Below are 26,466 nucleotides of genomic sequence, written 5' to 3'. Positions count from 1 at the left end.
TTTTGTGCCACGTGCAAAATCACTCCAACTACATCACAGGCCTCAAGCAAAGCTTCAAACCCAGAACCTGAAGAGAGAAACATGAAATCTTTGTGACCTTGGATCACATAGGACAGGGAGCACATGATCCATGGGAAGAAACTGATAAAATTGGACTTCACCAAAATCCAAACCTCTGTCCCTGAAAGGCACTGTCGCGGACGAGAAGACGGGCGTCTGACTGGAGAACACATCTGCACAGCAGGCCTCTGATGAAGGAATGCAACCAGCTCACCCGGAGCCGGCATGGGGCCAGGGGTCCCAGAGCTCAGGAGGCTGAGACAGGAGGACTGCAAGTATGTGGCCAGCCTGGGCAACTGAAGAAGGCCCGGTCTCAAATAAAAAATAAAAAGTGCTGGGGAAGTAGCTCCAAGATTAAGCAATTTTTTAAAAGTTCACAGGAGACAAAGACACTTCAGCAAAGAAAATAAGCAGATGGCAAATAAGCACATGAAAAAGCGCTCAGCACCCCAAGAGCCCAGGTACTGCGCTCAGTCCCTCACAGCTCAGCACCCCAAGAGCACAGGTGCTGCACTCAGTCCACACAGCTCAGCACCCCAAGAGCACAGGTGCTGCACTCAGTCCACACAGCATCCAGGCAGGCAGGGCTAAGCCCCAGGGTCTGTGGCCAGGACACAGGCTTGTGTGTTGCGGACAAGTTGTGCCCCTTGATTAGGATGGCTGTGCCAGGGACTGTGCTCTGTACTTAGTTTCAAGTATACCTTCTGGCCTGCTCGATAATGCTGGGAGGATTTCTTTCCAGGTGAGAGGAGGAGGTACAAGTTTGGTTTAAAAGTAGGCATGTGGGCGGGAGAGTATCCCCCATGCCAAGAGAGCTGGGGGCCTTAGCATGCCAACCCCAGGAGTGGCTGCAGCCTTCTGGACCACGTGCAGCAGGACTGCCACCCCAGCAGCAAGGTGAGCCCTGCAGGGAGTGCTCTCCTTAAGACCCCTCTCTCCCACTGAACCCACAGAGGGAGAGCAAGAGCAGAGCCAGGCCCCCCCTGAGAGCCAGAGCACCTCCTTGTTTTGCGCCTTATCCACTGCGGTCCAGACAGACCCAAAGGCCCCACTTCCAATCGGGCTGAGGGTGCTGTACTTGTGGGAGTACTCCCCCTCACAGGCGGCCAGCTCTGCCAGCTCCACGGGTGTGGGGCTCTCCTCAAACCAGGGCTTGGCTCTGAGCATCTGCAAAGGCAAAGGAAGGTCTGAGGAAGACCTGCCACCACAAAGCCAGGTGGCCCCCCCCTAGGCCCACCATCCCCAGCAGCACAGCCCCTCCTCCCGTGCCCACAGGGAGCCTTTCTAGGCAGCCTGGACACCCTGATCCAAACTGGCACCCCCAACCCTGGACACAAAGCATGTGCAGACTCAAAGGCCTGCATCTGCTCTGCACACAGGGTATGAGAAGACAGAAGACCACGAGACCCCACTCCCACCCCCGGGAAACAAAGCCAAACAGCAAGGCCAACTGGAAGGCCAGCCAGTCCAGGCCAACAGGAGGCCCACGCCAGCTGCAGACACCAACCTCCCCGAGGCTGGGTCCAGGGAGCTCGCTCATGGAGTGGGTGGAGCTGGGCAGGCTGGCGATGAGCAGGCGGGTCCTGGTGGCTGAGTTGCGGTGGCTCTGCAAGAGGTTCTTCACCAGCCAGCAGCAGAACAGGGTTGCAGAGCCCTGGAGCTCCACGCGTTTCACTTCAAACTGGATACCTGAAGCACAGAGGTGAGGAGGAGGGACCTTGCTGACGCTGCTCCCCGAACAGCACGCGGACCACACACAGCAGTCCACGTGAGGGCAAGCAGCCCCCGGCCCGGAGACACCACCACCGCAGCATGTGGGGCAGCTGGGAGCCAAGGGACGCCCTGCAGAGCACCAGAGACTACACAGCCCACCTCAGAACAGCCAGGCAGAGGGGACAAGAATGTGACAGTCTCAATCAAAGCCATGACGCAAACACAGGCACTGGTCACGCAGTCACACCAGGTCCAAGCCACACACCCACTCTGGGCTTTGGTACAAAGCTCCGGTGTCGTGTGCATCACCAGGCACTTTTACAGGGCCCTCTCAGGGACATCAATATGAACAAGGTATTTTAGATCCACCGTGTTTTCACACATCAGTGATGGGAAGCAATATAAAAAAAAGAGGTGAAAGTCCTCTACAGTGAAACTACAGAACTCTAATGAGAGAAACTGAAGACCTGAAGGGTGAAAGATCTTCCATGTTCTTGGATAGGCAGAATTAATATTGTCAAAATGACCATACTACCAAAAGCTCTATACAATTCCTATTAAAATCCCAATGTCATTCTTCACAGATATACAAAAAACAATCATAAAATTCATTTGTAAAAATAAGAGGGCCAGAATAGCCAAAGCAATTCTTACCAAGAAAAGTGAAGCAGGAGACATCACAGCACCAGACTTTAAATCATACTACAGAGCTATAGTAACAAAAATGGCATGGTATTGGCACCAAAACAGACGTGAAGACCAACGATACAGAATAGAAAACACAGAGACAAGCCCGAATAAATACAGTTATCTCAAATTAGACAAAGGCACCGTACACATACATTGGAGAAAAGAAAGCCTCTTCAACAAACGGTGCTCGGAAAACTGGAAATGTAACAAAATGAAATTAGACCCCCCATCTCTCACCTTGCATAAAACTCAGATCAAAGTGGATCAAGGACCTAGGCAGACGGCAGGGTCTGTACCTACTAGATGAAAAGGTAGGCTCAATCACCTATCATCAGCTGAGGAACCAAATTCCTCCACCAGACTCCTAAAGCACAAGTAAAATCAAGAATCAATAAATGGGATGGTGTCAAACTAAAAAGCGTCTTCACAGCAAAGGAAACAATCAAGAACATGAAGAAAGAGCCTACAGAGTGGGAGAAAAGTCTTTACTACCTGCACCTCAGACAGAGCACTAATCTCCAGGATACGTAAAGAACTCAAAAAACTTAACACCGAAAAAACCAAATAGGGGGCTGGGGTTGTGGCTAAGCAGTAGAGCTCTCGCCTAGCACGGGCGAGGCCCTGAGTTCGATCCTTAGCACCACATAAAAATAAATAAAGATATTGTATCAAACTACAACTAAAAAATGAAAAAATAAAATAAGTAAAAAAAAAAAAAAACCCAATCAGTAAATGAGCAAAGGAATTGAACAGGTACTTTACAGAAGAAGTAGTAAGACTGGTCAACAAATATGTGAAAAAATGTTCAACATCACTAGCAGTTAGAGAAATGCAAATTAAAACTACACTGAGATTCCATCTAACTCCAGTCCGAATGGCAATTATCAAGAATACAAGCAATGATAAGTGTTGGCGAGGATGTGGGGAAAAGGTACACTCATACATTGCTGGTGGGACTGCAAATTGGTGCAACCACTCTGGAAAGCAGTATGGAGATTCCTTAGAAAACTTCGAGTGAAACCACTATTGGACCCAGTTATCCCACTCCTCGGTTTATATGGAAAATACTTTAAAATAGCATACTACGGTGACACCGCCATATCAATGTCATAGCAGTTCAATTCATGATAGGTAAACTAGGCTAGGTATCCTTCAAAAGATGAATGGATAAAGAAAATGTGGTATATATACACAACAGAATGTTCTCAGTCATAAAGAAGAATGAAATCACGGCATTTGCCAGTAAATGGATGGAACTGGAGACTATCATGCTAAGTGAAATAAGCCAACCCCAAAAACCAAAGGCCAAATATTGAATGTTCTCACTTATATGCAGATGCTAACACACACTAAGGTGGAGGGGGGAGAATAGAAGTTCACTGGATTAGACAAAGGGAAATGAAGGGAAGGAAGAAAAGGGAATGGGAAAGACAATAGAATGAATCAGACATCACTTTCCTATGCTCACGTGTAAACACACGACCAGGGGCACTCCACATCATGTACAGCACAAGAATGGGAACTCACACTCCATGTAGGATATAGCATGTGTATGGTATGTCAAAATGCACTCTATTATCATGTATAAAAAGAACAAATTAAAAATTTTTTTTTAAAACCCTGGTGTCTACTTTCAGGTGGTGGAATTCTGGTTAGAGCTGATTGTATTTCCTCCTTATTTCTTAATATTTCTACAAATAACGTGTGTTACTCACATTTTTTTTTTTTTAATTTAGAAAATGGAGTAAGCAATCAACACCACAAAATCAGCAATGTTGAAACAACTAGCTAGAACAAGGGGGACCCAGAGATTAGGAAAAGTCAGAGCCTGGCTGTAGTGCCCATGAAGAAGGGGCTTCAGGGCCCCTGCAGAGAAGCAAGGGAGCACAGGGCAGAGCAGATGTCTGCTGGGCACATAGCACTCTCTGCCTGGCAGCTCAGTGTGACCTGGGGACCAGTGGGAGCTGGAAGGACAGGCCCCAGCACGAGACCCCCACTCCTTCTGAGCCTCCTGGAAATCAAGACTAGGTGCTAGAGCACGGAGCACCACAAAGGGGACCCAGGCTCCCTCTCCTCAGGCAAATGTGCCATAATCCTAATGTCAAACGACAACATATTATCCTTTAGCAAACCTTCTCCAAGATGAGATCTGCATAGACCCCAAGATGAAGACCACCTGTGCTCTGCTGTGATGCTCTGAGGCAGCAGTGCCTCCCTAGGTCAGGGTGACATACAGCCCCAGTCCCACCCAGGCCAGAAACACACTCAGCCCCAGACCCACCCAGGACACACTTAGGCCCCCCAGCCACTCCCAGGCCAGGGACCCATGTAGCCCCAGCCCACAGATACCAGGGACACACTCAGCCACAGCCCCATCCAGGACAACTCAGCAGCAGGCCCTCCCAAGGCACACTCAGCTCCGGCCCTACCCAGACACACTTAGCCCAAACCCCACCAAGGACACACTCAGCCATGGCCCCACCCAGGACACACTCAGCTGCAGGCCCTCCCAGGGCACACTCAGCCGCAGGCCCTCCCAGGCACACTGAGCTGCAGGCCCTCCCAGGCCAAGACATACTCAGCCGCAGTCCGTCTCGGTGGTAGCAACTCCCAGAGTAGGTGCCCTCCTGGATCTGCTGCTGCAGGCTGGTAGCCCTGGGTGCCACAGGTGTGGAAGTGACCTGAGCGCTTAGCCTTGGGTCCTCTGCTGACGGGCACGTATGCTCAGGGCTCACATCCAGTGTGGGAAGGATGTAGTCCGGGCTCTCCATGTCATGTGCTTTGTGATGTTCAGAGGACACCAAACAAATCTCAGAGGGTTCTGTCTGATCGTGTCCTAGATGGCTTTCCTGGAACTGCAGGCCATCACCAGGGTCAAAGTAGGTGCCAGCCAATAGCAACAGTTCCCTGTCCCCCAGGATATCTGATCTCTGCCTATGGAGATGGCCCACATCCTCATCAGAGTCCACCACCACAGGAGAAGGTGTCTCACTGAGTTCAGATGTGGCACAGGAGCAGCTGGGTGAAGCTCGTTCCGCCAAGTCGCTGAGGAAGAGCTCCTTTAGGTTCCAGGAATAAGAATTCACATCGGCCTCCTGGGCCTCCTGGGCCTCCACCACCTCTAGGACACCAGGAAGGTCAGTGGCCAAGGCATAGCAGGCCGAGGAGCTGCCCAAGTGGCTGCTGTGAAGGTCTCTGCCTCCAAGATCGCAGAAGGACATTGGGGCAGAGGGCGGGTGCTCTGCTGGGACCTGCTCATGGCGGGAGAGGCCCAGAGGCCCTGTGCAGCTCAGCTTGGGCGGCCTCTCCTCTGTCAAGCAAGTCAGCAGCCCCTCTCGGTTGTCCTGTGCCCCCAGCCAAGGCTCATCCAGAGTGGGCGTCCCAAAGGAGACTCTTGCCCTCCCTGAGGGGCTGGGAGCCAGCTGCCGTAGGGCCCACTCGCTACTATAGAGAGGGCAGTGCATCAGGAGGCCCCCCGTTGCCAGCTGTCCTGCAGTTTGGGCCTGGAGTCTGGCAGGATCAGTCCAAGGGCTAGGGCTGAGGACACCGAGCAGCTCCTGCTGGGCCTCCAGACTCAGGCCACTGTCCCTGTCCTCAGCAGGGCCTGCAGGCTCAGAACCCTCACACAAAGCCCAGGACTTTGTATCCACTGGTTCAGACCTGCTTTCTTCCAGGGGACCCTGCCTGGGGTCCTCTGTTGCTGCCAAGGCAGCACACTCCTGGTCTGTGACCAGTGACTGGTCATCTTGGGCTGCTGGGCTCCCTTCTGGGGCATCTTGCTGGTCCTGGAGCAACGAAGACTCACCATGGGTCATGGAGCTTTCCTCTGAGGTACTCTGCTGGCTCTCAGGCAGTGACTGTTCACTATGGGCTGGCGGGCTTCCCTCGGGGACACTTTGCTGGTCCATAGATGACAACTGTTCCCCATGAGCTGGTGGGCTTCCCTCGGGGACACTTTGCTGGTCCATAGGTGACAACTGTTCCCCATAGGCTGAAGGATTTTCCTCAGTGACACTTTGCTGGTCCCTGGGTGACAACTGTTCCCCATGGGCTAGAGGGCTTCCCTCGGGGACACTTTGCTGGTCCATAGGTGACAACTGTTCCCCATAGGCTAGAGGGCTTCCCTTGGGGACACTTTGCTGGTCCATAGGTGACAAATGTTCCCCGTGGGCTGGAGGGCTTCCCTCAGGGACACTTTGCTGGTCCGTGGATGATGACTGTTCTCCGTGGGGGGCGGGCGGGCTTCCCTCGGGGACACTGTCTACCCTGGAAATAGGAATTCAGATGTCAGGCATTAGCAGTCACAAAAAAGGAGACAGGAGGGACCATTTTGTTAAAACACAAAGCATTTAACACCATAAAATTCACAACAAAAAAGATTAAATTTTGCAACCAAGTCAATACATAAAGCACCTACTCTCCAGTACTGTCAGACAGATCCTCGTTTAGCAAGGCTTTATCAAGATGGTGCTGCGACTGCCACAGTGCAGAGACCCAGGCCCAGTGCTCAGCTCAGCCTGCACGCGGCCCAGGCAGCCTGCTGCCAGTGTGCAGCTCACTCTGCCACACTGAAGGCCTGAAGTGAGGGGCCAGAGGGGACTCAGTGTCTGGCAAACTCCACACCAGCCCACTGACTGGCTAGGAATGCCACCACCCTCACAGTCAAGTGGGGAGACGGTCAGGCCAGCCAACAGGCTGAAGGGAGCAGGTGGGGGTGAGGACAAAGAGAAACTCCCCCAAGTGCCTCCAGCAAGTGGTGAGCAGGGAGGAGGCTGCGACAGTTGACACAGTGCCCCCAGGGCACAGGCCCACACCACAAACTGTAGCCTGTGCCTGGCCACTGAGCAGCAGGTATGCCAAACAAGTGCACACCCTACAGGGCACAGAGGCAGGTTCACACCTGCCACCCAGCAAGAATGCAGCAGTGATTCCCACTGACAGAAGAGGCCAGGGCCAGCACCAGGACAGAAGTGCAGAGGAGGGCACTGTCAGCAGGGGTCTGAGAAGCAGAGCTGTCCTGTGGGGGGGGGGGGTGTCTGCAGAGGTATCCCTCCATGCCCACTCCCACCCTCTCTGTCCAAGCACTGCATGTCCAGAGATGAGTCTCGTGTGGCTCAGGGGACCATGCGTCCTTCTCCAGGGCCAGCAGAGGGGGGTGCACACCAAGGAATCTGGGCAGCCTCTGGATGTGGTGTTCCATGGTCAGGACATGCGGCCTTGACCTCAGGGCAGCTCTGTACTTTCACTCACCCCCGGAGGATCTCTGAGGTGCTAACCCCTGGGGGCCCCCAGGGTCCATTTTCCTCTTTGATCACCCCATCCACAGCCCTCCCACCTTAAACCCCTGGGCCAGATGTGCTCTTGGATTTCAGAAAGATCATCAGTCACTTGAAGGAACTCCACAGGACAAACCCAGCATGAGGCCTCTACATACCCCACTGTGGGGTAGCAGGAAAACATCAATGGCTGCCCATCAGCTCAGGGTGGGTTTAATCATCAAACATGCTCCAGCATCAAATTTAGGGAAAAATTTCCATGTTGGGGACTTTTTAGATTTCAAGATGTGGGTTAAGGCTGTGAGCCTGCAGAGTCTCTACGTGTTAGCGTGACCACGGAATGGCCTTCCCCAGCTCCCCTGGAGACCACGCTCTGCCTTCCACTCAGCACGGGAGCAAGGGGTGTGGCTGCCACGTGATATCGGAGAGTAGGGCACCTCCACTCCCACCTCCCAGAGTCCACACAGCGTCAGGAGCTGCTGGGACCTGCACCCAGGTCACCCCAGGGATCATAGGCCCCAAAGCAGGGACACCAAGACCTGCCACCGTGGAGACCCCTGAACCAATGTCACTTCATGTGGAGTCCTTTTGAGCCTCTGCCTCTCAGGAGAACCCCCTCAGCATGAGCATCAATTCACTAGAACAGCTCAGCCTGAGCGTGAATGCTGGGGCCAGAGGCGGTGGCGGAGGAAGCCCGACAGAACCCCAGAACATGTGCCTCCCTCCTCCTTCTGTACTTCCCACTTGGACTTGGTGACGCAGCAGCTTGCATTCCTAATTAGACCACAATGTCACAGAGAAGCCTCGACTCTCCGCCCGTTATCTGTTGAACAAGTGAGTGGGTGACTGAAGGGCATGTCACGCACTACTCCATGCTGCAGGTGGGATGGGTGCCAGCTGAGCTGCAGAACCTGGGCTGGGAGCCGCTCCGCGGCAGAACCTTGGCCTTGTGTGAGCAAGGCACGGTTCCATCCTCAGCACCACCAACGATAACTACGCAAACCCCTAGGATCTAAAACTGTCCCACCTTAAAGAAAATGTAAGACTTAACCAATGCAGTGTAGCTTCCTCATTGAACAACACGAGCCTAGAAGAGGCACTCTGCCCTGATCCTGAGGAGAGCGGCTGGCGAGTGACCCCACTGGACACCCCATTCCTGGAATGATGCACTCACTGGCAGCTGGCAGGAGTAAGCAGCCCAGCCAGGCTGGGGCACTTGACCAGCATCAGCCACTCATGCCAGCTCCCAGCTCCCCTCATCTGCAGATGGGTACACTTGTCATGCCACCCAAAGCAAACCTGAGCCAGGAGGGAGCCAGGGAGACAAATCAAAGGAACACCCTGACACCAAACAGCAGGAAAGGAACAACAGGTGCTGTTGGGGGTCTTGCTGGGAAGAGGTCAGCAGGCACAAGCACACACAGCCAGGACAACATGCAGCAATCCTGTCCTGTTAGACAAAAGCCAGGCACAAGGGTACACACCACACACACACACACACACACACACGACACACATCCATGCTGACTCGCATAGGGGGAGGGTCTGGAGGGTTGGAGCTGCTGACAAGTGTCCTCAGAGTAGGAGGAGGCAGGTCTGGAGAGGGCCAAGGGGAGTCCACCTGTCACTGCTGCTCTGACCTTGAAACACACTCGTGTACTCCTTTAAAATAAGTCCAGGAAGGCTGCCACAACAACAAACTAAAGAAGGTAGAGCCAAGGACAAAGGGGACAGCTCAGGCCCAAGGACAGGAAACTCTGGCGTATGCTCCAATGCATGGTGGTAAGGGTAGAGAGCAGGAGATCCGGGGGCAGGAAAGACCATGGATCTGCCCTCCATGTGCACACCCGAGGCTCAGGCATGCTCCTGGACACTGTGCGTAAAACAGGGTTTTAAGCCGGACATGTGACACATACCCTTGATCCCAGCCACCTGGCAACTAGGCAGGACGAGGACCCCTAGTATGAGGACAGTCTGGACAACTTAACAAGGCCATCAAGATAAAAATAAATTTAAGAAATTAGGAATGTAGCCCAGGGCTAGAATACCCCAGCTTCAATGCCCAGCAGCAAAATATGATTCATTTATTTATATATATATATATATATACACACACACACACACACACACACACACACACACACACATATATGCGTTTTACATATACATACACATGTTTTATTCGATAATACGTATATATTTTTTTAATGAAAAAACTAGCTGAAAACACCAAAATACTGAGCACAATAGGACTGAGAAACAGAATCAGTGAGCCTTTGTTCCTGTTTTCCCAAGTCATCTAACATAAACGTCCTTCACTCCATGTAGGATACTTCATTTAAAAACGTGCAAAGAAAACAGCTTCATATGATTTCCACAATGCTCAGGCCAGGCCAGCTTCAGCCCTCTTAAGTCTACCTAAACGCCCCTGACCTCTGACAGCCACGGGATAAGATGGCATTGTGGGCACCCCGTCCCACGGCAGAACACTCAGTGGGCAACCTGGGAGAAACATGTCACCATTCAGACAGGGCAGGTGCTGGGTTTGTGGGAGCCAGGTGCATCACCGAACTGCACCCCCCCACCCTGGGAGCAGCTCCTCCACCAGCCTCCACTTCCCACCAGCACTCACCCCGGTGAGGGCTCCGACGAGGAGGAAGGGAGCCAGGCTCCTACTTCCTGCTGTGTCTGAGCAGGGGAGATGTCTTGGCTTCTTGCCAGCTTCAGGGTCTCATCTGGTGGCAGCAGGCGGTCACCAGCACGTACCACGTTCACCTTCAGATCTGAGAGCAGAATCGGGAAGGCCTGCACCCTACTCACAGCGCTTGCTGCCTGAGCTGCTGGCACCCGGCGTCCCAGGGGAGCACCACCCACAAGGGCCACGGCCCAGCACGATGCGCACAACGCACCCTGCTAGTACCTGACACTCACATCCTGTCCCCACTGCTCCTTCCCACTAGAGAGCAGAGACCCCGCCCAGCACCCCCACACTACGTCACCTGGATCCTCAAACCCCATCAGGGCCCAGGGACTCCAGAACCACACCTGAGGGGTCGAGGGCAGAGCGTGACCAAGGGTGCCAGTGCCCCTGTCACAGGCCCCACACCCTGCCAGTGTCCTGAGCTAGAGCAGGCTGCTGGGCACAGGAGGCTGGGAGCTTCTCCCCAGAGACCAGCAGGCTGAGACTGTCCACACACAGGGCTCAGGAATACTGTTGACATGTTTAAGTGCCAAATAAAAACCAAAGGGGTAAACATTACAAACTCCACCAACGTGCTAGCAATATCTAACTTAGGAATAAAGAGGACAGCTCATCCACTCCATCTTGGGCCACGTGGACCTACATGAATCCCCTCCCAGAAGCCAAGACTGTGGCTGAGACTCGATAGGGCACGACTCATGGCTTCTTGAAGACCTTTCCTTCAGCTTCTCGCTGCCAATACGCTTGTAAGAAGAGCCCCCACACCTTGCCCTACCGCTGGCGAACAGAAGGGCTGAGAGAGACACAAACACGGAAACAGGACTGGTGCCCCTCACTCAGTCCCCAGCCACGACCCTAAGCCCATCTCTGGTAGGAGGCATGGCCCTGGTGGGGCTGGGCCGCCAGGGGCACACTGGGGAGAGAAGGCCATGTCTCACCCTGGGCTCCGCTGCCGGGGTCCCAGCTCATCTGCCCAGGCCTGCTCTCACTGTGGATGTCCAGGCAGTCGGCCAGGTCTGGCAGCTGTGAAGAACTGTCACAGGCAAGGTCCATGTAGTGGTAGAAACCAGGAATCAGGAAAGTGATATTCTGGGAGGCAAAAAGTGACAGTTCAAGACCTGGGGGACTCATTATGCCCCTCCTGGACACACTCTGCTGGGGCTGAAATGAAAACAACTGCAAAAAAATTAACCAAATGCAGCAAGTCTCTGGACAGTTCCTCCTAAGGTCAGGAAAGACACTGGGGTCAAATTTTCAGACATGAACCAGTCTGAAGCCACTGCAATTGTGACCCAAACCTGGTCCCATCAGCCAGACCAGATCTCACTGGGAACAGCACTCCTCTCCCTCCCCGGGGTGACTCTGGAATCGGCCAAGGGAAATGACCTGGCGGCCGTCAGCAAGGCTCCCCGCCAGGGCCCGCGGTCCTTCCTGGGTGAATCTGTGAGCCACCACCCCCATACACAAGGGCCAGCCTCCCAAATGGGTGGAAAGCCCGCAGCCCCGACGAGCCCACCTTGCCCAGGAGCTCTGTCCTTCCATAACCAAACAGCATCAGCGCAAAGCTGTGGTTGATGCCGTAGATGGTGCCATCCGGCAGAAGGGTCACAAGCCCACTGATGGTGCAGAACACCCAGACTGATGCCCAGTAGTCCAGCTCGGGGGCCTCCTTGCTGCTGGCCACCTCCGGGTCACTGGGCTTGGCCTTCAGCTTTAGGCTCAGAGGGAAGGTGGTGCCATCCCTGGCTCTGCCAACAGACCTCTGGATCTTCAGACTCTACGAGAGAGGTGCCAGGCTCAGCAGGGCAGCTGGGCTGGGGGGCTGAGCAGACCTTCTCTGCTGTGAGACCCCCTCAGGAAGCACAGGAGCACCTTACACCCACACCTGCTGTCCCCCAGCCCCACCCTGCCTGGGGAATGACAGCAGGGGACACCAAGGACTCAAGAGTGGCCTGGGTATAGCACATGCCAGGGTATTCAAGAAAAGCCTAGTGAGCTAACCAAGACATGGGCAAGTGAGGGACCAGGGCTCCAGCTGTCCAGGGTGGGTAGCTGTGCCACCCGCACTCTGGGCACTGCCCTCAGTTCTGTGTGGAGGAAGAGCTCGGAGTCCACTGGGACTGGGGGCCCCCGCTTCCTGCTGTCACTGACTCCCCATTGCCTTCTCGGCTCCTCCCTCTGCCACACCACCAAGTGCATGTATCACACTCCCCCTGCACGTCACTGTCCCACCACATCCCTACTAGGACTCCCCCCCCCAGACACTTCAGAGGCCACTAGAGAGTGAACCAAAGAGCACTTTACCACTGAGCTACATTCCAGACCTTTATAATGGTTTTTTCTTTGGAGACAGGGTCTCACTAAGTTGCTGAGGCTGGCCTCCAACTTGCCTCCTGCTTCGGCCTCCCGAGTCGCTGGGATCACCATGCCCAGAGAGTCCTGTCTCTTGACTAACACAGTGTTCCCAGCCAAACACTTCAGAGTCTTCAGGGGCTTCAGGGTGGTAAGGTAGACCCAAGCCTTTGCCCCCACCCTGTTTAGGGGCCCACCCTTCCAGACTGGAAACCTGCAGCTGCCAGGCCGCAGACGGGCAGCACAGCGCCCTGACCCAGCCAGAGGCAGGCCCAGGCCCCAGTGAGCCCTGTGAGGACAAGGGTACAGATCCCTCTGTGTTGGCTCCCAGCATGTCCCTGTCTACCCCTGAGGGACATGGTAGCCCACTTGGGGCTAAGAACACACTCACTTGTGCTTTCTGCCTTGCCTTACCAGGGTGTATCTCTGGGGGAGAGGGCTGTGAGCAGGTGCTGCCAGGCAGTGCCCAGGGTAGACAAGTAGACAGCCCTGCCAGCCGTGAAGGCCACGTGGCCAATGCTCAGAGCACAGGAGGTGGGGACAAGGGCTCCTCCTAGAAGCTGGAGAATCTGATGTAGCAAAAGAGGCTCAGGGGCTGAGTTTAGAGAGCTACACCCAGGGAACACTCCAGATGACTCTCGTCTCGCCAAAGGAACTGGCACTGACCAGAGACCAATAGAGCAGTCAGTCCCCACCTGAGGAAGACAGAGGTGACCTTGGGACAAGTCCCCCGGGGAAGGGCTGGCACACTGGCCGAGCACTCCACCACGCCCAGACCCCACCACCCACTTCCTGTGGGACACAGCCGTCCTGCCTCCAGGGCGTGAGGGCCACCTGAGGTATGGACTTGCCTGGACAAGCAACACCCAGAGCTGAGCAGCACTGCCTCTAGTGCCTGTGAAGGGGCTTCCAGGACACGGCATGTGCGCACACTGATGCCGAGACACTGGGGGTGGCTTTGGACTTCAAAGCACTGCTTTCGTTCGTGTTCCCAGGTCCTCAGGCTTTCAAAAATGTGGCAAATCCACACTCGGGTCAATTCCAGAGTCTCTAGCTTGTAGATGGCGGGTCGTGGGCTGTGGCCTTGTGACCTCAAAAGGCAAGTCCCTAATAAATCCCCTCTTGTCTCTATATATGTGCATCCCATTGGTCCAGGAGGAGAACTCTACTGATACCCTGTGAGCATGCTGCCCTCCCTGTGCCACACTGACAAGAGAACTGAGGAGACAACAGCGGTCAGCTGGGAGAACACACAGGCTTCAGCCCTTGGCCACACCTCGGAGCACAGAGGGCTGAAGGCTGTCCTGCTGTCAGGTTACGGATTCAGAACTTGACGCCCACCCTGTGGCCCAGGTGGTCAGCATCCTACCTTTGGCACAGGCTGGCCAGGAGGAGGTAGCTGCACAGATGGAATGAGGTCTGGGAGATGCTGTCCAACCACATCCTCACCCGAGGCAAACCCATGGAGATGAGCGAAGAGGCTGTCACAGGCCGTGATGGTTCCCTGGAGAAACACACGGCACTCGTAAGGGTTGCAACAAGAGCCCTGTGCACCTGGGCTTGAAGCTGCCTAGACTCCAGTGCCTGTGAGCCAAAAGCAAGACCATTCTCACATTGGGCAGAAGTTCAAGAGGCACACAGAGGGGCTTTCCCAAGAACACCTCCTCTTGTGCCAGACGTGCCTCGGCCTCTGACTTCCTCACGTGCTCTCTGGAAGCCCTGGCCTCAGGAGAAGCTCTTTTTTATAACAATACACTCAGGTGCTGTCTGCAGTGCTGGCATGTTCTGAGGTTTTTCAAACATCATTTCATTTTATATAAGAACAATCTCATGAGTAGATACAGCCCCTCTCCCCACCTCACAGACAGGACAACTGAGGCATGGGCACACAGTGAGGGGCGCCGCTGGCAGACCCCCAGACACCTTCATCCTCTGCTCTTCCCGCCAAGCCATGGAGAGCACTGGCTGAGGTGCGTGCAGGAGGCAGGACTGGGGTCCTGGGCCAAGGAATGGACACACTCACGTCACTGTGGAAGGCAACCCAGGCTGAGACCCTCTCCACAGGCTCCAGGACCACCACACAGCACAGGCCACGCTCCTGCCGCACTCTCTTCATCCACACAGAGACTGGAATCTTCTCCCCACTGCGGCTGACGATGTCCACCTGCACACACAGACAGGCTGCACTGGGGACCCTGGCGGCAAGCACGGGAGAGGGCTGCCACCAGGAGCCACCCTTCCACACCCCACACCTCAGTGTGTCCAACTTCCCACGCCTACCTTCCATCTTGGAAACTCACCAAGGGTAAACGAAGGGTTTTGTTTGTTTGGGGGGCGTGGAGGTGGAACCGAGAACACTTTACCACTGAGCACACACCTAGCCCTGTTTTTCATTTTGAGACAGGGTTTCTCTGCATTGCTGAGGCTGGCCTGGAACTTATGATCCTGCTGTCCTCAGCCTCCTGAGTCGCTGGGATTACCAGTGTGCACCACCATGTCCAGCTGAACAAGCTTCTGATACTTAGGGTTGTAGTGTCTGAGTGAATGTTTTACTAAGATTCTTTTTTTAATCCTTAGTGTCATGGTTCATCTTGTCTAATTGACTAGATTAAGGGACACCTACAGAGTGGTAAAGCACACTGTGGCATGTCTATGAGGGTGTTTCTGGTGGAGAAGATGCACTCTGAATGAGGGCAGCACCACCTAGCAGACTGGGGCGAGGACGGAACCTAGGGGTTGGAGAAGGACCCTCACACACACACACTCGGTCCTTCTTGGGTGGATACGTGTTTTGCTGCCATTGTCTGTGGACGTCAGACTGCAGGAGGCTCTTCGGCTTTTAACACAGACTTGAACCAACAACTCTGGGGTTCTGGGATCATCAGATCTGATTGGGCAGCATCGACGCCCATCTTGTTCTCAGGCTCCAGCTTCTCGGGCTAGGCACATACTGGTTTCCCAGCTCTCTGGCCTACAGAAGGACACTGTGCAACAATCTGGTCTCACATTATGTAAGCAGCCTGATAAATGCCCATTATGATTAGATACATCCTATGGGTTCTATTCCTCTGGAAAAATCTGACCAATACACTCAACTCCGTGGTAAAACAGCAGGAAAAAAGATCAGCACCTGGTATTTCTTAAAGCGGCAGACACCAATGTGCTAAGTCCTACAATTTCCCTCTATAGCAGCAGGCCTCTTAAACCAGGAACCTCCTGATGCAGCTGACCCTCTCCAAGTCTCTTCCGTGCCCGGGGCTCAGTCCTCAGCATCTAACAGCTCAGCTCACCCATCAACATCCAAGTTGGCCCCAGAAGCACAGAGGAGAGACCAAAGCTCTCCAGGGAAGCTCCCCCAGTCACACCAACCAAACATACACCAAACAGAAAATGTGGATTAGATGTAAGAACTGGTCCAGACAATGAAATCACACCCCTCTTCTGGGATTCTCACGTGGTGCCTCCAGGTTTGCCACATGCCAGCCACACCGCACCCCCCATCACACCAAGATGGGGCTCTCCAGGTCACCCAGTGCTCGTCCTGAGTCCCCAAGCCCAACCAGCCAAAGACGGAAACAGAACCCAGGGCCGTGTTTTCAGTTGAAGATGCTACCGTTGCTGCTACGAGGGCCCCACGGCAGAGGGCAGCTCAAAGACAGAGTCCAGGCAGGGAAACCAGGGCTCTTCCGCCCCGCGCTGCTCGTGCCTTGAGGCCTGGGCGCTGCACCCCGCTCACCACTGTGCTGAACACTACGGCGGCGTGGCCATCCGCCTCCACATGCTCCTGGCTGAGGGCTTCCACCACAGCGGAGTCCGACTTCAGGAAGAACTGTGCCAGCTTTTGGCCAATCAGGTCCTGGCTGCTGTACCCCAGGAGACTGCAAGCTTTGTCATTAGCAACCAGGATCTGAGGAGGAGCAGAGAGAAGACACAAACATCACCAGCAGCCCCTCTAATTCCCAGAAGCAGAATCGAGGACAACACAAAGCTGGTATGGCAGCCCAGGGGCTGGTCCTTCCCCAGCAGGGCCCCACCATCATCATTCACATCCCATCAGAGGTGAAGACAACACCCACACATGCACCCAGAGGCCTCAACCTCACAGACACAAAACCTGGCCAGTGCCAAGGGCAACCAGGAAGGGCAACCAGGACCCCTGAACCAGGCAAAATAGCACATGGCAATCAAGACCATAGAAAATATGGGCATTTCCAGCAAACTCTGATCCAGTCTAGCAATTCCTAGGTGCATTTCACACAGATGGTGCCACTGTACTGAACATGAATACCGAGTACCCATTCTCGCATAGTTGTGCCAACATGTACAAACACACAGTGCACCTGAGCCTTTCCCAGCATCTGTTCTGAGAACCCAATTTGTTCTAATTGATTATACTTAGTTCTCCAAATTCTCATCTTTTGCTACAACATCGCTAAAATCAAATGTTTTTCTAATTGCACTTGAAACACAAAAAACCGTTTAAGGTTCCAGGTACAAACCCCAAATCACATCCATGGCCTGGTCACAAACCAAAGCCAGTACCTCTGTGGTCTTGGCGTCCACAGTGAAGACAGCCTTGTTAGGGTTGCACACGGGGGCTGGGAACGGGGGTGCAGTGCCCCCGGCAGACAAGGCACGCAGCAGGGAGCAGCAGGACGCACTGCCCAGGGACCCAGCGGCATCCACGAGCTCAGGCGCCATAGGGCAGCGCAGCTTGCTCGTGCAGATGTTCTGAGCAGCCAGTGATGAGAGGCAGTAGGAGCTCCATCTGTCTTCTGAAGAAAGAATGAAAGGAAGTGTGAGACCTTACATAGCCGCTTGGAGCTCCCTTCTAAAACAGAAAGAGCACCAGCCCTCACAGGATCCAAGGGTCTGGTCCACCTGCAGGGCTGACTCCCACACTGGACCTAAACCAGTCCTAACGTCCATTCAGACAAGCCTCAGGCACCCAGTTGGGAGGAAGGCACTGCCTGCTCAGAAGCACCAACAGCCTGAGCTCAACACTTGGGTCCAGTCACACTCCGAGGGCAACACTCCCCCAAGGAGCCCAAGCACCTCTCCAGTGACAATCACTCCAAGGCGCCACCATCCTTCCAAAAGCTGTCACCCAGTTCAAGAGCTGCCTGCACCACACCTCCCCGTCCTCACACCGGCTCCCTCCCTGCTGCTCCAGAAGAGCTATGCTGCTGACCCCTCCCACGGCTCCCAAGGGACCTGGCCCAGCCTCTGTCCCCACCCTACTCAACTGGGCAGCACAGAGCCACCAGGAGACTCCTGCCTGCAGCAGCCTTCCAGGCCAGGCCCCCTCCCCTCCGGCACAGGAGCTCTTTCCCCTTCTACACGCCCCACCAAGAGTGCACGGCTTCTCAGTGCCATGGGCTCCCTCCTCACCTCCATTTTTGCAGGGGCTCAAAGCCAAAGGCACACAACCTGAGTCCCTGCTGCCTGCCCTTTGGACATCTCCTCCATGTCCCTCACCCAAGGTCCAGACTTCTTCAGCAAGTAGCCTCTCCCTGACCATCCCCTGCACTGGCAGCCAGAAGGCCACGCTCTTCCTCTCCTCTCCCAAGAAGCAGCTGGTTCTCAGGCCTTTGGCTGTTCCCCATGCAGCACCAGAAAGATCATCCTAGAGCCAGTCTATAGTGTCAGCGCCTTCTGAGAACCCGGCAAACCTCACAGCTGGCTCCCTGCACAACCTCTAGCCCCTCCTAGGACCACGTCCAGCAGCCTCAGGACCAAGGCAAACTTGGTTCCCACACCTGCTGCCCCATCAAGCTTACCCTTGGCCTCGAAGCTGAACCTTCTCCCTTCCTTACCACTGTGCTCTGGCTCCTGGCTGCATCTGCTATCCCAAAAGACTTCCCTGATGTCCAGGGCCACGGCAATTCCCTGCAGACACCCTGCTGTCTCAAGACCCCATCATACAACATGCCTCTTACGGGCAGGCAGCACTTCCTTCTCGGCCATAGCCCAGCAATAAGCTAGCTGTGGGGTGGGGGGGCCACACTGAAGTGGCTGCCCTTGTCCTGTCCCTGTGATGTGAAACCCAAGAGCAGGGCCCTGTCTTCGGGGCTCTAGGCCAGGTGGAAAGCCCCTTCTTCCACAGTGAGCTAATCAGCAAGCTAATACTTTCCTGGGGACGTGGCCCAGTCTACGACAGTACCCTTGTCCACTCCTAGTAAGAACTACACTTTCTTCTAATCTGGCCTTGAAACACAGAGTTTCACATGGAGGAGATGTCCACTGTGTGCCTGAAGCTCCCAGCAGGAAGGCCAGAGGCAGCAGGAAAGTGCTTGGCCAGGCCTCGGCAAGTGAGCTTTCCCACAGACCCACTTTACGCCACTGGCAACAGGCTTCCTGGGGGAAAGCAGTGACTCCACATCTCCAAGCTGCAGGGCTGATGCCCATAATGATCAGAAAGGAAGTCATTACCAGAAAGCGCTATTCTGCTCTGGCAGAGCTTAGAAAGCCCGTTCTTCCTGCTCAGGTGTCTGTGGGCTGAGGAGAATGGCTTGCTGGACCCAGAGGCAGCCTCTGCAGCTGGGCCCTCAGCGGGCACTGGCACAGGTAGGCTCCCAGACAGGCATCTCCGGTCATCATCGAAGGCCAGCAAGCCTCTGGCTTCCATGGTAGCAGGTGGGACAGGCACTAAGCTCCCTCCTCTAATAATTCTCACCTAGAAAACCAAGAGCATCTGATTAACATCAGCCACACAAGAATCCACGGCAGTTCGACTGGCAGACTGTGCCATACGAGTTCAGCAGGTCCCACACACCCATCGCCGTCCCAGGTCGGGCTGCAGCCAGTGCTGTCAGTGCAGAGGTGCGCTAAAAGCAGCCCTTTCTAGGAAGGGCTGGGAAAGCAGGACGGAGCAAGAGGGAAGGGGCCCCAGGAAGGGCAGGAGCTGCCGTCCACACCAACACAAAACGCTCCTCGGTCAAGGAGATGCCCAGGGTGGCCACAAGAAGAGCCACTGTACAACCTGCTGGCCCAGCTGCATCTAGAACCACCTGGGCACATCCCCAAAAGCAAGGCAAGAGTCTGCTTCGCCTGGGGGCAGGACTAGCACCAGAGGTTTGTGGTTTTGTTCTTTTGTACTTGTAGGTTCCAATGCAGACATGGGGAAAACACAGAAAGATTCCATGTGGCTGTCACTGAGCTTCCTCCCAGGACCACATTTTGTACACATGATGCCACACCAGGAAGCCAACATTGCCACAGCACTCACTGCACTCACCTGCGCCTTCCATTCTGTGCAGTCTTGTCATGTGCAGTCATGTGACCAGCTCCCAAGGGAGACCCTGAACCGGCAAGCACGTGAAACACAAGCATACCTGCTCCAGTGCTCCAGTGCCACTAAGAAAAGCTCCTCTGCTCGGAGGAGGCACGGCCCCACTTGGGCACCCACAGGTAGACAAAAAGGGCACACTGTGGTCAGTCCCAGGGCCACTGGTGGGAGTTCCCACAAAGTAGAAGGCCACAGGGCCAAGAACACCCAGAGCCCGTACTCCTCCTTACAGATCACCTTCTGCACGTCTGGAAGCCCAAAATTCCTGACCAAATGTCCTGGACCCCTCTTCCAAGGCCCACATGGCTCTGCACATGCCATACCCAGACCCAAGAACTGGCCGAGGAGTAGCATCACAAGACCAAGCCTGGACATGCAGGTGTGGTGTTCACACATGCTCACAAGCCCCTCCCAACACAGGACAGACCCGCAGCAGGAGGAAAAGGGAACTGACCCTTCTGAAACCCCCACATTCCACCAAGGAATTCCAAGGAGCCCTGATCCTCAGGTCGTGATAAAGATGTATCTATTGAGACTGGAGGAGCACACCTACTGCAATTAACAGGTTTTGAGTCTGATAGTGATGATATACACTCATCACAACAGGGGGTCTCCACTGCACCCACACCCCTGTCCCTTGAGTCTAAGGGCCTGACCACTGCTCACCTCAGCTGTCAGCTCCTGAGATCAGCAAGGCAGGTACCACTTAGATAAAAGGAAAATGAACAACCCCACCCAGACCAGTTGTGGGAGGGTGGTGACATCAAAACATGCCACCAAGCAATACAAGTTAAACATGCAGGGCTGGGGATGTGGCTCCAGCGGTAGTGCACTCGCCTGGCATGCGTGCGGCCCGGGTTCCATCCTCAGCACCACATACAAACAAACATGTTGTGTCCGCCAATAACTAAAAACTAAAATTCTCTCTCTCTCTCTCTCTCTCTCTCTTTAAAAAAAAAAAAAAAAATTAAACATGCAAACAGGACCATCAATTCCAGGAGACAGGCCACCAGAGCACAGGAGCCTGGCACACAGCAGAGGGCCCATCTTCATTCTCAGGAATTGATGGGGTACTCACCAGCACAATGTTCCAAGGATCGCTTCCTTGGGTAAAACGCAGGTAATGGCGACTCACCAGGTAGCACCCTCGGGAAAACTCAAAAAGCTAAGTTGGGACTGGCAGGTTGGTGCCTAATAATCGTGATCTGCTTATTTTAAATGGAGTTAAACAGTCTGAGGTAGAATTGCACCCCTTTGACTTCCCATGTACAAACAAGCTCAAGAAAAATCAGGAGCGAGAGCGTGAAGAGCCATACGACTCAGCAGCACTGCATCCTGTGACAGGAGTGTGGCTTCTGTGCACCTCCGAGATGCAGGAGGAAGAGGAACTTCAAAATGTGAAAGAACACCTAAGACCTGAGAACAGGGCAGTGAGAGCAAACCATCCTGAGGAGCCACTCCCAAGCCGTGAGATGCCAGGGACCCGGGGAGACGGTGCCCAACGCTGAGCTCAGCATCACTCTAGGTTCTGGCAAAAGCAGTCTTCCCAGGAGCCAAGCATCCTGGAATTCCTGAGAAAAACTGAGACAACCCAACAAAAGGAAGATCTGCCTGGAGAGAGAGGGAGAAAAGCAAATATGTGAAGAGATAATCACACATGAGGAAGAAAATGTACTGAACCAAGATCTCTGTGAATCAGGCACGAGGGGAGTGAGGGCGTGGAGCACTCAGTTTACCGGACGCGCAAACTCGACAGAAAACTGGAGCTCTAGTGTGCTGCCATGGGGCAGGAGTAAGAAGATCCCTCAAAGGGGCCAAGCATGCAGGCGCCGGTCAGGTGATAGGGAGGGACACCGGCTATGAAGCACAGACAGCCATTCAAGCAGTGGTGCTGAGATAATTCGTACCCCAAGGGGACCCCGAAACACAGCCATTGACACTCCACACGCAAAGCCAGTGTCAGAACATGAAGCTTTTGGAAGAAAACGAACAGAATATCTGTAAGACTTGGAGTAGGGGAAGCTCTAAAACCAGAAGCAACAAAGCTCTACTATAAAGTATGATTGATAAATTTAACATTAAAACTGAGGACATGTGTTCATAAGAAATGCCACTGAAAACCTAAAATGAAGCAGGATGCAGTGGCACACACACACCTGCCATCCTAATTACTCGGGTCACTGAGGCAGGAGGACTGTAAGCTCAAGACCAGCCTGGGAAACACAGGGAGGCCTTATCTCATAAGTAAGGGGCTGGGGGTACAGCTCAGTGGTAGAACATATGCTCAAGGCCCTAGATTTAATTGAAAGGAAGGAAAAGAAAGAACAAGGTACAATTTGGGAGAAGATATTTGCCAAATGTATAACAGAAAATATTCAGAAGCTTTCGAAAGGTGAATAATTTGACACTTAAGAAATTTTAAAGATACAGCCACACGTGGGATGCATGCCTGTAATTCCAGAGACTTGGGAGGCTGAGGTAGGAAGATTGCCAGTTTGAGGCCAGTCTGGGCAACTAGGCAAGACCCTGTCTCAAAAAGGGCAGAGGATGGAGCTCAATGTATTGAGTACTCCTGGGTTTAATCTCTAGGACACCCCCACCCCAAAATTGAAATATACATAGACAAAGAAAAATAACAAGAAATAAGAACAACAGCTTGTAGAACATGAAACCTACAACCAGAGTCTTAACATTTTTATCAGTCTAATCATGATGTTATACCAAATAAATCAGTAAAAATGAAAAATTCGATAACACCAAAGGTCATTAAGGATTTAGATCAACAAATCAATAGAAACTCATTAAGTAAATATAATCCGCATAGGAAACAAAGTCAAACATTTGCTTACTCCAACAGAGCTCTTTCTACTCTTAGATTGATATTCTAGAGAAATTCTTGCACATGGGTAGCAAGACACACAGGAATGCTTTGGGCAGTAGGTTTACAATGGCAAAGACAGGCAGACAAGCAGGAAGAAAATGAAATAAACACTTATCAACAAGCAAACAGACTTAAAATTTTGGCAGATTCATGTTATGAATTATAAAACACCTACACACAACATAAATCCTAAATATAAGGAGTGGAAAATATAAATATAAAGAGTGGAAAACTACGAGTTTCAAAAGACTATCAACAGTGGGATTCCTTTCTTGTAAAATAAAATAATCTAAACACATTGTTTAGGGGTGCCCACGTATAAGACTGTTTATTCAACAAGAGGCTGGTGTGCCCACACTTGTAGCAGACAGGGAGCTGAGATGTGGAAGACACAATGGCAGGGGGGCTTTAGGTCCTGACTTGGGTGGTGGGTTTAAACGTGTCTACTTTACTATCATGATTCATGATCTACTGCCTTTTTTCTTTTGCATGAATCACTTAACATACCCTGAAAAATCAAGAGGTGTTACACACACAAAAATCCAGCCTGGGATCCTGAAATGCAATGGTTCAGTGTAAACTGAAAGATGTGGGGGAAGCTAGAAGTAATTATTAGAATGTGTGGCTTTCCTTACCTAACACCATTTAAATGTTACAGATTTGCATCTCACATCTAAATGCACTTATATTGCTACAATAAATCCCAAGGCCAAGATCCTATTATACAGCAGTTTTTACTTTTAGAACTAACTTATAAAAAAAGCTTGGAACCTTAATTATGACTTCAGAAAACATTGTTATAAAATCTTAATTTTGTTTTAAAAAGTAACATAATTTCAGATACATCATTACAAAACCTTAAATTTGTCTTTTTTAAAATTTTTTTGACTACATTGTAATTGTTATAAAACTTTATCCTAAAAGTAATATAACTCCTCAGAACACATTGTAAACGTTACAAAAGTTTACTCTGTAAAGTAATATAAAACAGGAATACAGAAAAGAAATACAAAAGGAGGGTAAGAGCATGGAACTTTTGTTTTTCATGGGAAAAAGGTAAATATTGTCTGAGTTGATGCAGTAAGAAGTGGGGTGGGGATGTTCAGTTATATTACCAACAGTCACAATGGTATTTAGGGAGGAAAGTCAATGCTGGCTGACAGATGTGAGGCACTGGCTGCAGGGAAGACGGATTCTTTTTCCCTCCGCGTATCCTGTACTGCACAAGGTCCACATGGCTGCTGAGCCAGCACCTCTGCACACGGGAACAGAAGGTCCCAGCCTCACATGTCTCAACTCCACAGCCAGAGGTGTGGATTCTGAGAGCACAGGCTGACTTCACATGACCAGAGATCCCTTAATTTTTCACAGGTTTAATTTTAACTCAGATGTTATTCAGAAACACTTCCAAACCCAGGTCTAGGGTTTTAGAATTCACTTTTTAAAATCCTCTCTAAGCTGTAGAAATAGGAAGATGAACCCAGAGCAGACCTGAGGGTGTCACAGAGTGACCCTACTCTCTTGGCTAGTTATGAGTCCAGAGGCACAAGCTACCCCACCTCCCAAATACAGAGCTCTGCAAATGCACTCCTTGCTCTTCTGGGTGAACCTCTGGAAGCAACCCTCTGTCCCACCTGAACAACTGTACATACTGACCATGTACAAGAACAGAACCAGCTTTTCAAGGGGATCCAACCAGTAGACAACAGACCAGCAAACATGAGGACTTCAGGCCTGGACACCTGAAGTACTGAATCAACCCACCCTGAAACCTGCCTTCCTCTAGACTTTGGGCCTGACAGCCAGTTGTTTTCCTCTCTGGCAGACCACCCTGAGCACACAGCTCTGTGTCTTGCATCAAGGCAGTCTAATGAACACATAAAACGACAGCTACTTGGATGGTGGGCCCCTGGAGTCCAGAATGGTGGGGAAAGGCTTGGGAGGTGCCAAGGCAGCAGAGCCCTGCAAGCTGAGTGAAGCCGTCCAGACAGAAGCACAGGAGTTGGGTGTGCAGAAGGACAGGGGAGAGGAGCCTGGAGAAGCCTGAATAACTCCCAGGGCTTCTTAGGCCTGACTAAGGAGCCTGGATTTTTATCCTAAAGATTAGCTTTAAGGGATCAACAGTTAAGGAAAAGCAACCTGCTATGCATTTTACAAAGATAATTCCAGGGGCAGTACAGGGGCAAGGCTGGGAGGAAGAAAGGTCACAGCAATTCAAGTCAGAAATGGTGAGGTCTTAAAATAAAGATCATAGCAGAAACGTGGAGAAGGGAACCCAAAAGAGGAGAACAGACATGGAATTGGCTGGATGTGCTGAGCAAGGAGATAACGTGTGCAGGTACCCCAAGTTCTCAGTGAGGCAACTCCTACGCTCTGAGGAAAGGAAAAGCAGGGGGCGAAGCCTAAGGTGAATGGGGCATTCAAGTGCTGAGGTGGGGCGCAGAGCTCACTCCTCGCACCGAGCGGCAAGAAGGCGGCGCTGGGGTGCAGCTTGGCGCAGGACGCGGACTCCGTCAGCCTCGCAGTAGCGCAGGCTACGAAGGAGAGAACTAAACGCGCAAAGCCACCCCCAGGCCAGGAGACCGAGAGCCTGGGTGGCTTCCTCGGACCGGGCGGGTTACCCTGCAAGGACGCTCGGGCACGGGCGGCCCGAAGCGCGGGGCAAACGGCCAGTGTCCGCCGCGCCGCGGGCCGGGGCCGTGACCTGCGTACAGGGACAGGCCGCAGGCCGTAGGGGCCCCTAGGCCTACTGCGCCCGCAACCGGCTCTAGCTCTCCGGAGCAACGGCGTTGGTCTCACCTGGGTCGACGAGGATCACACCGCCAAAGGCCCTTCGCAGAGCTGAGAGCCGACCGCGCTTCTAGCCCACCGGCCAATACCAGAGCGAGTCGTATCGATTGACAGATGCCACGGGCCAACCACGGTTGCCTGTGGGCGGAACTCAGCGAGCCAGAACGGCGGCGCCCGCGCAAACGGTTGCTAGGGACGCACCGAAAAACCCCTACGGCACCTCCGAGGAGCCAAAAGAGAAAGGCGCCTCTGACCCGCGACTCGGTGGACGGCATTTTCTCCAGCCGTAGGATCGAGGAAGGTGAGCGGCCAGCAGCTCGCCTCGCGGCGGCCTCGTCCTCAACACCTGGGTCGCAGACCGAGGGCAGAGTAAGCAGCGGCCGGCCAACGTGCTGGTGCTAGCCCGCGGCCCTTCCCGCCCTGCGCTGGTCGTCCCCTGAAGGCAGCCTTTCGCACGAGTGAATCCGTGCGCGGACTCCCGGAACACTGGTCGCTCTGGCCCCTCAGCTCATCGTGCAGATACAAGTGCGAGTCTCCCGAGTCCGAAAATCACGTGCTGCCTGCCGCATCTGCAGCCAGAGATCGCCTGGCCGCAGGCCCTCTGCGCCTCCAGGGCGGGCACCGGGACGAACCCACGAGCGCGGAACAGCCCGCGTGCAGCCTGACGCCCCGCCGGCACGCCAGCTTCCGTGCAGCTCCTAGCCCGAGCCCTGCT

The 26,466-nt window shown here is 53.3% G+C and overlaps 1 protein-coding gene across 4 annotated transcripts in view; it reads right to left on the bottom strand.

Moving 5' to 3' along the window:
- Window positions 1–26,426, bottom strand: part of Pask (PAS domain containing serine/threonine kinase) — a 40,340-nt gene extending 13,914 nt beyond the window's left edge. Inside the window, exons 1-12 of one of the 4 annotated variants that reach the window (XM_046426813.2) lie at window positions 25,761–26,426; window positions 19,225–19,468; window positions 17,335–17,567; window positions 16,529–16,699; window positions 14,816–14,956; window positions 14,162–14,296; window positions 11,957–12,217; window positions 11,379–11,529; window positions 10,372–10,522; window positions 5,042–6,729; window positions 1,568–1,749; window positions 1,060–1,227 (exon numbers count right to left, since the gene is read on the bottom strand). In XM_046426813.2, coding sequence (XP_046282769.1) covers window positions 1,060–1,227; window positions 1,568–1,749; window positions 5,042–6,729; window positions 10,372–10,522; window positions 11,379–11,529; window positions 11,957–12,217; window positions 14,162–14,296; window positions 14,816–14,956; window positions 16,529–16,699; window positions 17,335–17,567; window positions 19,225–19,420 — 3,477 coding nt within the window. In that variant the 5' untranslated portion in view covers window positions 19,421–19,468; window positions 25,761–26,426. Of the gene's footprint in view, window positions 1–1,059; window positions 1,228–1,567; window positions 1,750–5,041; window positions 6,730–10,371; window positions 10,523–11,378; window positions 11,530–11,956; window positions 12,218–14,161; window positions 14,297–14,715; window positions 14,959–16,246; window positions 16,700–17,334; window positions 17,568–19,224; window positions 19,469–25,760 lie in introns of those variants that run through there. The other 3 variants (XM_046426812.2, XM_046426814.2, XM_046426815.2) reach the window with 3 other exon arrangements.
- Between the last annotated feature and the right edge of the window lie 40 nt (window positions 26,427–26,466).

The sequence above is a fragment of the Marmota monax genome, unplaced genomic scaffold (genome assembly GCF_021218885.2).
Source record: "Marmota monax isolate L192 unplaced genomic scaffold, Marmota_monax_Labrador192_F-V1.1 WCK01_AAM20220418_F8-fsc00298, whole genome shotgun sequence".
NCBI lineage: Eukaryota > Metazoa > Chordata > Mammalia > Rodentia > Sciuridae > Marmota > Marmota monax.
The sequence above is the reverse complement of the archived record's forward strand: the minus strand, read 5'-3'. Positions and strand labels throughout refer to the sequence as shown.